Genomic DNA, 13,842 nt, shown 5'->3' with positions numbered 1-13,842 from the left:
CTGGAGCAGGTCAAGCAGGTCAACCTGGCTTGGTCCAACCTGGAGCAGGTCAACCTAGCTTGGTGCAACCTGGAATGGATCTGGGTGGTTTGGTCCAACCTGGAATGGATCAGCGTGTTTTGGCACAACCTGGTGCAGCACAGCCTGGTCTGGTCCCACCTGGAGCAGGTCAGCCTGGTGTGGTGCAACCCGGAATGGATCAGCGTGGTTCGGCCCAACCTGGTTCAGCTCAGCCCGGTTTGGTGCAACCTGCAACGAGTCAGTATGGTTTGGCCCAACCTGGTGCACGTCAGCCTGGTTTGGTACAACCTCAAATGGGTCAGCCTGCTTTGGTCCAGCCTGGTGCGGGTCAACCTGGTGCAGGTCAGCCTGGTTTGGTGCAACCTGGAATGGATCGGCGTGGTTTGGTCTACCCTGGTGCTGATCAGGGTGGTTTGGTCCAGCCTGGTGCAGGTCAGCCTGATTTGGTACAACCTGGTGCAGGTCAGCCTGGTTTGGTGCAACGTGGAGTGGGGCAGCGTGGTTTGGTAGAGCCTGGCACAGGTCCACGTGGCGTTTTTCAACCTGGTGCCTATCCACCTGGTGTGCTACAGCCAGGTGCATATCTTCCCAGTTCCGTAGAGCCTGGTGCCTATCCACAAGGTTTGGTTCCACCTGGTGCCTATCCTCGTGGTTTGGTCCAGCCTGGTGCACTTCCACGTGGTTTCATGCAGCCTCTTACTGATCAGCGTGGCTTGAGGCAACCCGGTAGAGATCAGCAAGGCTCAATACCATCAAGCACAGAGCTTCGTGGCTTTCCAGCATTCCACCCGGAGTCTCTAAGATTTATATCACCACATCCATATCAGCATGGTGTAATGCCTCCTAGCAGAGGTCAGCATGGCCGGGTGTCACCGCTCCTCTCCGGCCAAGGCTTGGCACCACCAGGTACTGACCAAGAGGGTTTATCAGAAACTTACCAGCCAGGCGTGATACATCCGGGCACAGACCAGGGCGGCCAAATAAAACCAGGTGCAGACCAGCACGACCAGTCATACTCTATCCCAGAATCCCGTGACCTCACGTATCCTGGCCCTCGGGGCCCAGGCTTTCCTGGGGCAGATCAGCTCCAGGTCAGTGTGGATCCACAACAAACATATACCTCAGACCGAGCTGGAATTTCTGTCCGGACTACCCCAAGCCAAGAAGCCACCTTTGCCAAGAGTACAGTCTTTCTCAACGATCTCTACCGAGCCTCATCGGAAAGGGTCGATATCCAGAGCGAAAGACATGATTCCCTGGATAAATTGTCTCCCAGCTTCCCTATAGCAGTGGAAACATTTCGTCTGATGGGAGAGCTCATTGGCCTTTATGTAGAGCTCAAGGAGAACATGAAGGAGCTGGATGAGGAGAAGGCTGGCCAGACCGACTTAGAGAAGTTACAGTACTTGCTTTCACTCATGGGTAGGTACCACTTATGTGGAGGAGGGACCACTGTGTTGTAACCTCCCTCCCCCTGGCCTCCTCTCCTGGCAGCTGAGTTTCTTCCTGAGTCGTTGCCAATAGCATATCCTTTCTTGAAAAGCCATTCTGGGTTCTACCATAGCCTTTGGGGGCCAAAAGCTGGAATTAAACCAGTAGAGGTGAAGAAGCCTCAGCAGAAGAGTAAGGTGGTTCCGATGCCTCATCAGACTCTCTGGACAGCAGCTCAGGACAGCGGGCAAGGGTGGCGGTAGCACCCAGGGGCGTGTGGGGGGGGGGGTGGGGGGACCTGGAAGGATTCAACTTCACCTTTGTTCACAGCCGTGGGACCAGAGAATAATTAAGATTTGAGAGCTGGGTGGAAAGTGTGGGTCAGTAGTCCCAAAGCCCTTTAGAATATTAAGCATCAGGTGGGTTTTTATGGGGTGAAAACACCCCCTCTCTGCTTTCTTCCCGTCGCCTCCACCCAGCCACCAGGAAAAGCAGGTACATCTTGCTCTTTCCAGGGTAGTTTCACTGTGGGGGGGCTGGGACGGGGGGCCTGCCGGCGATCCCACCCTTCTGACGATAAGGCCTCCATTTTTCGTAGTCAAAAAGACTATACCACCTGACCTGCACGAACAGCTGAAGACCTTAAAGGCCTTGACCAAAGAAGTGCGGCAGGAAAGAGCCAAAGTAAGTAAGGGAAGGTCCACCCACTTTGCCTTTGAGAGCCAGCAATCCCACTTTGCACTTGTCTTTCGATAGATTACACAGTCCTCTCGCTGACATCATCTCGTTGGATCTTTACAAACCCATCAGATAGGAAACGCACCTCAAGCATCACCGTGTTCATTTCCTGCATCTAAAACCTGACGCTCAAAGCTGTTAAGATTCAGCCGAGCCAACGAGGAGGCCTGTGCTCCTTGCATCACATGGGGCCCTTTCCAGCAAAGCCCACTGTCTCTGCAGCAGCCTTGGAGCCAAGTCTGTGGGACTGTCTGGGGCCAGTGGTCATGGCAAGGAGCTGCTAGACCTTCAGCTGCTCTCTTAATGCCAGCTGTCCACATGCCCAGGATGGACGGACAGATGGATCGATGGATGTCCGGAAGGGACACCCTGATGGATGGCTCTTGTTAGAGGATAGGACCGGGACCGGGACTGGGGAAAGGGGCTTGTTCGGGCTGCAGGAGCATGTTCAGAAAGCAAAGAACTCAAGCCCGCCTGACCGTCCTCTTCTGTTGGGTTTGTAGCTGGACAAGATACAGAGGCTCCTGGAGGGCGAAAGGGAACAGGAAATCGGAAAAGAAATGAAAGACGACCAGCTGAGCACGCAGCTGGGAATCCTCAGGTAAAACGCCCCTGCCAAGGGCAGCCTGTGTCCTGGCATCACGTATTCCCAGGCAAGGAGCCTTGGGTTCACTCACAGTCTGAACTGGGCCCTGTCTTTGACCCGGGCTGTGTCTGCCCTTCAGGGTGTCCGTGTCTAGTTCAAGTTGCTGGTGAAAATTTCCTAAGTTCTTAAAACAGCTCAGCACCAGGGCTAGGAAGGAAAAAAGAGGCTAGTCTCTCTCCCCAGTCGGAGGCTGTAGGAGAGCACTTGCCAGAGCCCCTCAAGAGCCCTCACTTTGTGATGTCAGGTCTCACCCCCTAGAAACCTCTCAGGCCAGCAGGCGGGGGCACACACCTCCGGGACACGCAGCACCTGGGACTCCCGAGACGGAACCTGCTGCAGGGTGGCTGGGAGAGGCCTGGTGTGCATCTTACTCTGCCCCTGGTGGACCCGGTGGGCCTGGGCCCTTTGGGCGGCCGGTGGGGCCAGGCCAACCCTCCTGCCCGTCTCTCAGAGTCACCGTGGCCGACATTGAGAAGGAGTTGGCCGAGCTCAGGGAGAGCCAAGAGCGGGGCAAGGTCAGCATGGAACATTCAGTCTCCGAAGCCTCTCTCTACCTGCAGGACCAGGTAAGGATTCTAGACTCTTCAGGGGCAGAAACCAGGCCCCTTCTCGGAGCTGGCCGTGGGCGGTGAGGCTACTAGACTCTTACGTGACATATGATTTGCAAATACTTTCTCCCACTCTCTTTTCACGCTCTTAATTTTTTGTTAATGTTTATTTATTTTTAAGAGAGAGAGACAGAGCACAAGTGGGGAGGGGCAGAGAGAGAGGGAGACACAGAATCCAAAGCAGGCTCCAGGCCCTGAGCTGTCAACACAGAGCCTGATGCGGGGCTCGAACCCACAAACTCTGAGATTGTGACCTGAGCCCAAGTTGGACGCTTAACCTACTGAGCCAGCCAGGCGCCCCCCTTTACACGCTCTTGACAATGTCTACCTTTAAATCTTGAGTGATGCAACCGTTGGTCACCCCGGAGGGTCCCCACTGAGGAGTGTCTGGACAGCCCTCTGAGCACTTGTGGAAGGATCAGATAGGAAAAGCCACTGGGCCAAGGGGACTCATGTCAGGAGCCCTTCGGTGCTGGAGGCCCCATTCTGGGCCATTTCCAAGTTTGCCAGAGCACCTGCGTGTTCCATTTCGTGACCCCAAAGCCAGCTGTCCAGTGTGGGGCCTGAGGAGCAGCAGATGTGTCCCAGAGTCGTCACTCCAAAGCTCATGTCTGAGCTTAGCCACCTCTGGGCTGTCAGGGGTGGGAGTGGGAGGGCATATTCAGAGAGAAGCCGCTCCCTGCTGGGCCGGCCTGGCCTCCTGCCACAGCCTCTTCAAGGCCCCAGCCTCCACACGCCCGATTCTCCAGCCACCTGGGCTTCCCACGTTTCTCTGAACACACTGCCGCTCTCCCTGGAATGTCCCCGTCACCCCTTCTTACCCAAACGACTGCTACTCGTTCTTCCCAACTCCACTGCATCATCCTCTCTTCTAGAATTAATCCATCCTTTTTATCCCAGGGGCCCTTTGACATGCTATCATGGGCTCTTCAGAAGAGTGTGGGCTCTTCCGGGCGCGAGCAAAAGAGTCTCACTGAGCTCAGGCAAAAGGGAGCTCGGTTGAAAGGGCACAGGGTTACGGGGGCTCAGAAAGAGCGGAACCTCCAGGGGGCAGTCTCACCGGCCCCCCCCCCCCCCCCGCTTGTCTGTCTTTCTGTGTCTGTTTTTGTGTGTACCTGTGCTTCTGTGTCCCTGTCCTTCTCCATTTCTCTCAAATACCTCCACATCTCTCTTCCGCGGGACTCTCGGCCAGCTTTCTTATCTCTCACACACGGCCCACAGTGGCTGCCAAGGCCCGACAACGTCGCACACTTCCAAGAGGGGGTTAGGTTGGCCCAGCCCCTCTCTGAGCCAGGCAAAAGGTCAAACGCCTGTGGGACTGGCTGCCCCCAAATCGGGTGCTGACCTGAGACCAGTCCTTTGTGGTGACAAACCGGGACTGTGGGGAACAGAAGAGAGCAAGAGAGCCAGTAGAAGGAACCTGCTCCCGCCCAGACCGTGAGAGACCCCCACGGCAGAAGTAGCTCTGACCCCACTGATTTATTGTTACCAACACGCTGGATGGGGACAGAGCATGTGTGAGCCCACCCCTCCTGTCGCCAGGGCCCGGAGCCGTGTCTGCGTGTCGTCAGGCTCCTCTCAGTGTTTGTGGACTGGCTAACTGACATCACCACCCTAGGGTTTAGCTAGAAGAGCTATGTCCTTGCCTTGACTCAATGAGCTGGCTGGAGAAAGGTCCCGAAACCTCCCTCCTGCAAGGGTTTTATTCAGCATTAATGCTTCACTCCCTGAGCACCATATTCACTACTCAAAGGACAGGCACCGGGCATCTCCCATCGGCCGCACTCTCTGTGAGGCTGCAGCGACCGCCTGCATCGCACAGGCCAGGGGCAGAAAGCACACGCTAGCAGTGGCAGTGTGGACAGAAGGTGGCCGTGCCTCACTCACCGCCCTGCACCTGCCTTCTCGCCCGCGCCCAGCTGGACAAGCTCAGGACGATCATCGAGAGCATGCTGGCCTCATCCTCCACACTGCTGTCCATGAGCATGACTCCTCGCAAGATCCTAACAGCCTCGGCACCTAGCCAGATCGACCCTGAGACCACCTGCCCGGCCTGCAGCCTGGACCTGGGCCATCAGGTCAGCATGCTGGTGCAGCGTTACGAGCAGCTCCAGGACATGGTCACCAATCTGGCTGCCACCCGGCCCTCCAAGAAAGCCAAGCTGCAGAGCCAGGTGATTCCCGCTGGCCTCCCTCCTCGTGTGGCCACACACGGCCCCCAGCGGGGGAGCCACAGCTCAGAGGCCCACAGAGCAGGGAGTGGCTGGTGGAGCTTTAACAGGCCTAAGGGCCAGTTTTCCATTGTGGAGCTCTTTATTGACCCCACAACAGTCCCAGGTCCTTTCACGGGGTCACAGTGGGGGCAGCAACAGAGCTGGCTCTGGGGACAGGAGACCATGGGGAAGAGCTGGCTCTGTAGGGGTGGGACGGCAGAGCCGGCTGAGGTGAAGAGCCATGTATTCGTGTGCCTCGGGGACGCTGGCATAGCTTTAGGGTTCATTAAGTCCCTTTCATGCCAGCCCTCCAGCACCGTTCTTAATTCCCCACAGAAGGGCAGGCTTGCTGGTGGGGGCAGGGACAGGCACAAATCCCTGAGTCCTACCTCTTGGACTCTGGAGTTCAGATCCAGCTCAGGGCAGATGGGGAGACCGTAGGCCACATCCCAGCTCTCGGGAGCCACTCCGGAGCCTCTCGATCGCCTGTTCTGGTCTCCCCCAAAGGGGGGCCAGTTCCCTGGAGGCTAGTCCGTGGGGAGGTGGGAGACTGAAGCTCATGTCCAGTTAGGGGGACACTTGGAAAAAAGCAGAGAGCCTCCCCACTGCAGGGGGCAACTGCGGAGGAGAGCCAGAAAAGGGGTCTGAAGTCAGCGTCACCTGCTGGGCGATGATTTAAGGGGCGGCGCCCAACACCTGTGTGCCACCTCCCCGCAGGACGAAGAGCTGCTGGGCCACATCCAGAGCGCCATCCTGCAGGTACAGGGCGACTGCGAGAAACTCAACATCACCACCGGCAGCCTCATCGAGGACCATCGGCAGAAGCAGAAGGACATTGACGTGAGGGGCCGGCAGGGCGGCTGGGGGGCGGGGGGTGAGGCCGTTCACTTCCCGCTCCTCATTCTCTGCTCCCTCGGCCTCCCAGGTGTTGTACCAGGGTCTGGAGAAGCTCGAGAAGGAGAAGGCCAACAGGGAGCACCTGGAGATGGAGATTGACGTGGTAAGGGCCCGGCCTGGAAGAGCCACCTGTGTCCCAGGAGATCTCGCTGGTCGTTCTCTGGAAGCTCTGGAAGGCCGGGAGGGGAGGAGCCTATTGGGGCGGGGGAAGGGGGCGGAGCTCAACGTCCAGGGTTGGTGCCTCAGGGCCATGCGGCCCCTCCGTGGCTCTCTCTCCCATCTGGGGGACCCCCTCCTCTCTTAACGGCCAGAAAGCTGACAAGAGTGCCCTGGAGGCCAAAGTGAGCCGGGTCCAGTTTGACGCCACCACGGAGCAGCTGAACCACATGATGCAGGAGCTGACGTCTAAAATGAGCGGGCAGGAGCGGGACTGGCAGAAAATGCTGGACAAGCTGCTGGTGGAGATGGACAGCAAGGTGAGGGCAGATGCCAGTTCTTCTCCAGGGGCCGCAGATCGCCCCCCCCACCGCCCCCCGCCCCGAACCCCGCCTTCCCGGAGCTCACCGGTGGCCCACCCCGGCCCGCAGCTGGACCGCCTGGAGCTGGACCCCGTGAAGCAGTTGCTGGAGGATCGGTGGAAAGCCTTGCGGCAACAGCTTAAAGAGCGCCCTCCCCTCTACCAGGCAGACGAGGCAGCGGCCATGCGGAAGTGAGGCCTGGCCCACGCGTGGGGGCGGGGTTGGCACACGCTGCGGACTGGGGGGGCGGGTGGGTTCTGGGGGTCCCCAGATGAACAGCTCCCACGCAGTGTGCTCTGGGAGGATGGCCGATCCCACCGGACCCCCCCAAAGTTGGCGTGACTGAATCTGAGAGCTCGAAAAGCTCTTCCAGCTCAGGCTAGTGACGACCGCAGTGGACAAAGGGAGGGGAGAGAGGCTAAGGCTTCCGGTTAGCCGGCGAGCTCCGCTGGGTCGCTGTGACAGGGAGGGGCCCAAGGTCCGCAGGTCTGAGCCTGGCCCTGGGGGGCCCAGCCCACAGCAGGCTCGAATCCCAGGCTCCACTCTTGGCCGCCAGAGGGCCCCCGAGGTTCACACAGGTCCTCAGGGACCCTCTGAAACCCGGCCGGCTTTGGGTTAGGGCAGGTGGGTGCTGGGTGAGCGCCCAGAAGCAGGCACGGCTAGAAGCTAGTGTGTTTCCCAGGGAACAGGGCTGGATCTGCCTCTGGTGGCTTGGGGTCTGCCACCCTGGTGAGCCGAGCTTCCAGCTGCCTGGCCTGCAGGGGGCCAAGCCCTTCTGCGTTCTCCTCTCCCATTCCAGAGCCCCTGGGCAGGGCTCTCACCCTCTGTGTGTATCCCACTCCCCACAGGCAGCTCTTGGCACATTTCCACTGCCTCTCGTGCGACCGTCCCTTGGAGACACCTGTGACCGGACAGTGAGTGTTCCCCCCTGGCCAACCCCAGCTGGTGGCCATAATGAGGGCGGGCACAGGGGGGCTGTATCTCGCCTGTTCCCTACCTGCCTCCGAGTCTTGTCCTCCCTCGTCTCGTCTCCTCTCCCATGGGTCCATTCCTGTATGCCTGACTGCTTGCCGGCCCTCCGACCTGCCCTCCGCCAGACCCTGGACAGGAAGGCTCCTCAGGCACGTAGAACGTGGAGTGCCAGATTTGGACGATGGGATTTCTCACTCTCCAACCCTCCTCCTCCCCTCTGTCCCTGCCCAGAATTATCCCTGTGATTCCCATGGGCCCAGGCCTGCCCGGGCACCGTTCCATCCGCCCCTACACGGTCTTTGAACTGGAGCAGGTCCGGCAGCAGAGCCGCAAGTACGGACGGGGCAGCGGGGTCCCCTTTGCAAGGGAGGCAGGGGCCGAGGCTGGAAGGTGGGTGTGGAGGGCTCCTTCTCCTGGCTGGGATGGTGGGAGCCACTAGAGTACTTTCTGGGCTAGCCGCCCCCCCCCCCCCCAGCTCTTCGCAGAAGGAGTAAGAGTAATCTTACTTGCCTTGGCGTAATCACCTGCCTTGAAGTCCCTGTTGGGGGTCCCGGTGGGACATTGCCAAGGGTGCTGGCTGGCTGGGGGAGCTCCTCTTTACCTCCCCGTAACCCCCCAGATGCTTCAGCTGTCTCAGCAACCCCAGCACGGTGGGGGGAAGGCAGGGGTCCGACATCAGCCAGCCAGAGGGTTGGCTCAGTGAATGTGGGGGGAGAAGGTGGGGACATACTGCACACGCCCTCAGGCTCCTGCCCTCCTCCCCACTGCGTTTCCTCCTCCCAAGGCTGGGGGTTCAGCAGTAAGGATCGTTTCAAACTGCGCTTTGGAGCCCTATAGGTGTTCCACGTAGGCAAGGCCAAGTGTGCGGGGCCAAGGACCCCCAGCCTTAGCTGGAGTCGCTGGGCTTCTCCCCATCTGGCTCTTCTGCACGATCTCATCTCAGGAATCCTTCCTGGGGAAGCCTGGCTGTGGTCCCTCAGGGTGCTATGGAAAGGGCTCCTGCCCACACAGGGTCCTGTTTAAAGAGGCATACAGAGAGGGAGGGGGCCAGGGTCTGTGTGAGTGTGGGCTCAGGTGGCTGCAGTCGCCTGACCCCTCCATCTGCCTGCACCACCACCCCCCCCAGCCTGAAGCTGGGCTGTGCCCCCTTCCCTCGGGGCGACCTGGCGCACACGGAGCGGAGCGTGGGACGCCTGCGCACCATGCACTCCAAGATGCTGATGGACATTGAGAAGGTGCAGATCCACTTTGGAGGCTCAGTCAAGGCCAGCAGCCAGATGATCCGTGAGCTGCTGCAGGCCCAGTGCCTGAGCTCCCCCTGCCACAGACGGTAGGACCACAGGGACCGGCCCCCCGTCCCCCCATGGGGCTCGGCTTCGGCCCGCCCACGGCACGGCCCTGTGAATGTCTCACCCACTGCTGGGGAAAGCCCTGCCAGAGAAGGAGGGAGGGAGAGTGCGTGTGGGTGTGCGTGCACATGTGGGGGGGCGGTGAGGGGGAGAAAGAGTGGTCTTCAGGATCGCTTTCCTCATGCATTCGCCCCTTCCTATCCCTTGCTCCTGCCCTGGCTCCCAGAGACACCCCCCCCCCCGCCCCCACCGCCCCGGCCCAAGACAACTGCCCCATCCCCTTAGGTGTGTCCCAGGTCACAGCTGCTCCCGGTGACCCTGCTGTCCTCATCCCAGGGTGCCAGATATGGCCGACTACACCTACTCGAGCGCACCTCGGCGCTGCGGGGGCAGCCACACCCTCACCTACCCCTACCGCCGCAACCGCCTGCAGCACCTGTCACAGGGCATGTACCCCACCGAGGAGATCCAGATCGCCATGAAGGTTGGGGGTGCTGCCTGGGAGCAGGGCCCTGACATGACCCCGAATTCTCCAGTCATTCTAGAAAAACCACCACCAGTCGCCAGAAGGGCGGATGACCAGCCCTCTGCCTTGAGGCCGCTTCTTAAACAGTCCCAGCTAAAGCCTCTGGTCCTCGTGCCTCGTTGGGAGAAATGGCATCCTGGCCGCCAGCCCATCTGGCACCCCCACCCCACCGTGGGCCCTCCCTTCATCCTGGTGCTGCCAGAGCCCTGGGGAGGGTTCTGAGCACTGTTCGGTGCCGGGAGTCGGGAGAGGACGTCACTCGGTGCCCCAGGCCCTCGTGGAGGAAGGACCAGAGGGCGAGCCCTAAGGTGCCGCATGGTAACGGATGCCCACCCATCCCCACAGCATGATGAGGTGGATATCTTGGGCCTGGATGGACATATTTACAAGGGACGGATAGATACAAGGCTGCCGGGCATCCCGAGCAAAGACAGTGAGTGTCCAGGTGGCCCGGAGGCTCCTCAGCCTCCTTGCTCAAGGGTCCCCGGGGTTCTGTCCAGTTCCTGGAAGGCCATGGGGCCACTGGATCTGGCTGCCTGCCTTCCTCTGCAGCCTCCCTGATCCCAAGCGTTCAGGGCTCTGAAAGCTCCAGGTCAGTGTTGCGGGTGGGGGACAGCTGTCCGGCCTCAGCCCATGAGCTGGGACATCACGGCCACGTATTTATGCCAGGCTCCCTCTCCTCACTGCCTCAGCCCCTGTTCCAGCACCACCGGGGCCGAGTTCCTACCCCTTTTACAAAGCTCCAAATGCTCCTCCTGAGCCCCCCACCACTCAGTGAATCTCCCGTCCCCATGATGCCCACCTCCAGTTGGCCAGACCTGCGGGGCCCCGTTGATCCCCCCCCCCCCACTCCCCACCTGGTCTCAGAGCCACGTGTGCACCTGTCTCGCTGCCTCCCCTCCTCAACTGTGAGCCCCGGTCAGAACTCACCCCGCACCCAAGACGGGGCTGGTGCGCGTGGGTCCTCAGAGGATATCTGGGCGGGTGGACGGATGGACGGACAGACACAGGAATGAATGGTGTGCTTACAAAGACCCCAGTTGGGGCCGGCCGTGACCATCTGCCCTGCAGCCCACTCCAGGTCCCCATGGGGCCCCGCAGAGCTCTCCCTCAGTGTCTCAGAACTGACCCTCCCATCCTCTGTCCCCACCAGCCCCGGTCTCAGCTTCGGGGATGACAAAGCACAAGGCCAAGCAGCCCCGGCCGCACACGCACCGGCAGCAGTCCGTCAGCGTCAGCAGCCAGCTGCCCTCCCGGCCACAAAGTGCTCAGATGCTGGCTGGCAACAATTCAGGTAGCTTCCCTCTGGCTGGAGCCTCCTTCCAGGTGGCCCCACCACTGCCCTCCTCCCCCGGGGCCTCTCCTCCTTGCCCTGCCGGCCCCCTTTCCGGCCCAGGCCTGGTAGCTGCCCTCAATTCCCTGGAGAGAAGAATCGCCTGGGAGCTGAGAGAGGGGATGGGAGGGAGGAGAGAGAAAATCGTCCTTACTGAGTTCTCCACACACGCCAGGTCTGTGGGGTAGATGCTGTTACTCTCCCCATCTCACTGAACCGGAAATAGGGGCAGGGCTATAGCCCAAGGCTCTGGGTCCAGGCCCAAGCCACACCCCCCAAGCCCTCCTCCCCACCCCTACCCCACCCCCCCACCGCACTCCTGTGTGCTCCCTCTCCTGGTGGGCATGGGTGGTTCTCCCCACCGAGAATCCCTCCTTCTGACCCTGTCTGGGGAGGAGCTTCTCCTCACTCCCAGGCCTGAAAGGTCCCTAGAGTCCCTGTTCTCCCCTGAGGGGCTAAATCTCTCCTGAAAGTCGGGGGGTGGGGGGTGCTCAGGGGCCCCCAGGGTCCAGCCACATGTGGGGCCAGAGAAGGACACTGGCCTGGAGCCACGAGGCCAGATCACTTTCAAGTGACTCTGAGCAAGCCTCCCCCCTCTCCAGACCTGTTTCCTCATCTGTCCATAAAGGGGCGCTGCTGGATTGGTGCCCTTAGTGTCACGGCCCCCAAGAAAGGGGACCTGAATGTGAGGGCTCCTCACCAGCTGGGCCACTGTGAGGAGCTTTACATGTAGGAACGCGTTCTAATCGTTAGCCTCACTTAGAGTTGAGAAAACAGGCACAGAGAGGTTCAGGTACTTGCCCAAGGTCACACAGGGAGGAAGCAGCAGAACTAAATTCTTAGGAATTCCATCCCAAGTTGTCTGCCTCCAGAACCTGCCCTGGTAACAGAGGGTAGCAGGGTGGGGTAGAGGACTCAGTAGTGGACGGAGGGTGCAGGTCTGTGACCCTGGCTTCCAAAACGGTTTTTGTGGGGGAACTCTGCTTCCTTCTCCCTGGCATCCCACTGTCCACCGTGAGGGCACCTCAAATGCTACGGGAGCAGGAGAGGGAGGCAGGGCAGTCTTGGGAAAAACTCCTGCACCTATTTATGTGAATATTGCCTAAATAGTCCCTGTATTAATAGAGGAAACATTACTTAAGAGGCAGGCTCTTGGCCACTGACGGAGAGCCTGATTATTTTTAACTCACGGAGATTATAAAGGAGCTTTGCTCGGGAGCTCCAATGAGGGCTTGCGCTGAGCACCCCAGCCCGATGGGCCCCCTCTCTGGCGTTATGCCCCCACTTGCCTGGCTAGTGGGGCTGCTCCTGACGCCCCCCCCCCCCCCGCCCCGGGCTCTGGGCGAGCTGGGGAGGGCTGTGGCGGGCTGCGGCGGGCGTGGGCAGTGAAACAGAGCCACCCGTGTCTCCCAGCTCCTTCCCATCAGCGCAAAGACAGACCCGTCTCCTCCGAGGGGCTCCTCTCCCAGCCGAATGTGGCCCACCCGCCCAGCCCCAGCGAGATGGGAAACCGGCCAGCGGATGTGGACGCGCACCTGGATGTCCCGCCGGGGGAGGGTCTCGAGGAGCCCACCCGGGGGCCGAGGTCCACCACTGCTCACTGAGCAAAGCTACAAATAAATGTTTAGGAAGAAGCTTGGGGCAGCGAGGCTTCTCTGGTCTGGGCTCAGGAAGATGGGGTGGAAAGGGAGGGGCCCCTGCAGGCCAGGCACCTCCAGACTGCCCCCAGGTCCGGGGGCGGGGGGCTTCTCTTGGAGAACCAGGAATGACCTGTAGCCTGGGAATTAGACCGCGACCCCCTCACCCAACAGATGAAGCTGCCCTCCAAGGGCTTCAGGAGGGCTGAGCATTGCACCAGGGGTCGGCAGGGGCAACAGAGGCCACACCCCAGCTCACTCTGGACCTCAGCTGGGCCCAGAGGCTGCAGCCTTCCCGTCTGGGCCCACTGGGGCTTTCTGGAGAGGTTGGGGCTCCCAGTGTCTGTACCTTGAAGCAGAGATGAGGGTGGCAGCCGGCAGCTGCTCCCCCACAGATGGCTCTGGCAGTGCCCAGCTCCTGGCACGGCGTCCCAGGGGGGACCAGTGCGCCCGGGAAGGTTCCTGCTTGCTGTCCTGTGCAGTGTACCCTTGGGTGGCTGCTGCAGAGGCAAGCAGGGGCTTAGACGAGGCAGGGGGCGGGGTGCTGCCTGGCTGGCCTAGGCCGGTTCCCTGTTCCCCTCCTCCCTCCCCAGGGAGACGGAGAAGTGTGTCAGGAGGGGGTTAGCCTGGTGACAGCCATTTGCCAGGTGGCCTCGAGGCCTAGCCCTTGTCCTGCTCCACCAGCCCCAAACAGACAAGAGAGCTCTCACTGCTATCCCGAGTCCTTTGTGCTAAAGGTCCCGGCAGGTTTGAGGGGACAGAGGGGCAAGGGCAGGGCTGAGCTCAGCAGGTACAGCAATCGCAAGGGAGGAGCACCCCCCCCCCCAACCCCGGGCAGGGGGCCGCCCTCACACTAAGGCCTCTGAAGTCCTGAGAGCAGTTTTAACCATCTTCAGGTCTGTTCTCACGCCGCCCCCCCCTCCCCGCCCCAGTCCCCATCTCCCGGACATGGG

The 13,842-nt window shown here is 60.6% G+C and overlaps 1 protein-coding gene across 14 annotated transcripts in view; it reads left to right on the top strand.

Annotated features, from left to right (window-relative positions):
* QRICH2 (glutamine rich 2) overlaps nt 1-13,566 on the top strand; it is a 35,733-nt gene extending 22,167 nt beyond the window's left edge. For 3 of the 14 annotated variants that reach the window (XM_053212561.1, XM_053212568.1, XM_053212563.1), the window contains exons 6-21: nt 19-1,443; nt 2,051-2,136; nt 2,694-2,791; nt 3,288-3,402; nt 5,364-5,618; nt 6,375-6,497; nt 6,583-6,657; nt 6,866-7,030; nt 7,142-7,263; nt 7,921-7,986; nt 8,276-8,377; nt 9,171-9,374; nt 9,730-9,877; nt 10,265-10,352; nt 11,073-11,427; nt 12,666-13,566. In XM_053212561.1, coding sequence (XP_053068536.1) covers nt 19-1,443; nt 2,051-2,136; nt 2,694-2,791; nt 3,288-3,402; nt 5,364-5,618; nt 6,375-6,497; nt 6,583-6,657; nt 6,866-7,030; nt 7,142-7,263; nt 7,921-7,986; nt 8,276-8,377; nt 9,171-9,374; nt 9,730-9,877; nt 10,265-10,352; nt 11,073-11,427; nt 12,666-13,098 — 3,860 coding nt within the window. In that variant the 3' untranslated portion in view covers nt 13,099-13,566. Of the gene's footprint in view, nt 1-18; nt 1,444-2,050; nt 2,137-2,693; nt 2,792-3,287; nt 3,403-5,363; nt 5,619-6,374; nt 6,498-6,582; nt 6,658-6,865; nt 7,031-7,141; nt 7,264-7,920; nt 7,987-8,275; nt 8,378-9,170; nt 9,375-9,729; nt 9,878-10,264; nt 10,353-11,072; nt 11,560-12,665 lie in introns of those variants that run through there. The other 11 variants (XM_053212562.1, XM_053212565.1, XM_053212560.1 and 8 more) reach the window with 10 other exon arrangements.
* The last annotated feature ends 276 nt before the right edge of the window (nt 13,567-13,842 follow it).

This window comes from Acinonyx jubatus, chromosome E1 (assembly GCF_027475565.1).
Source record: "Acinonyx jubatus isolate Ajub_Pintada_27869175 chromosome E1, VMU_Ajub_asm_v1.0, whole genome shotgun sequence".
Taxonomy (NCBI): Eukaryota; Metazoa; Chordata; class Mammalia; order Carnivora; family Felidae; genus Acinonyx; species Acinonyx jubatus.
Note: the sequence above shows the minus strand (reverse complement) of the source record. Positions and strands in the feature narration are given on the sequence as shown.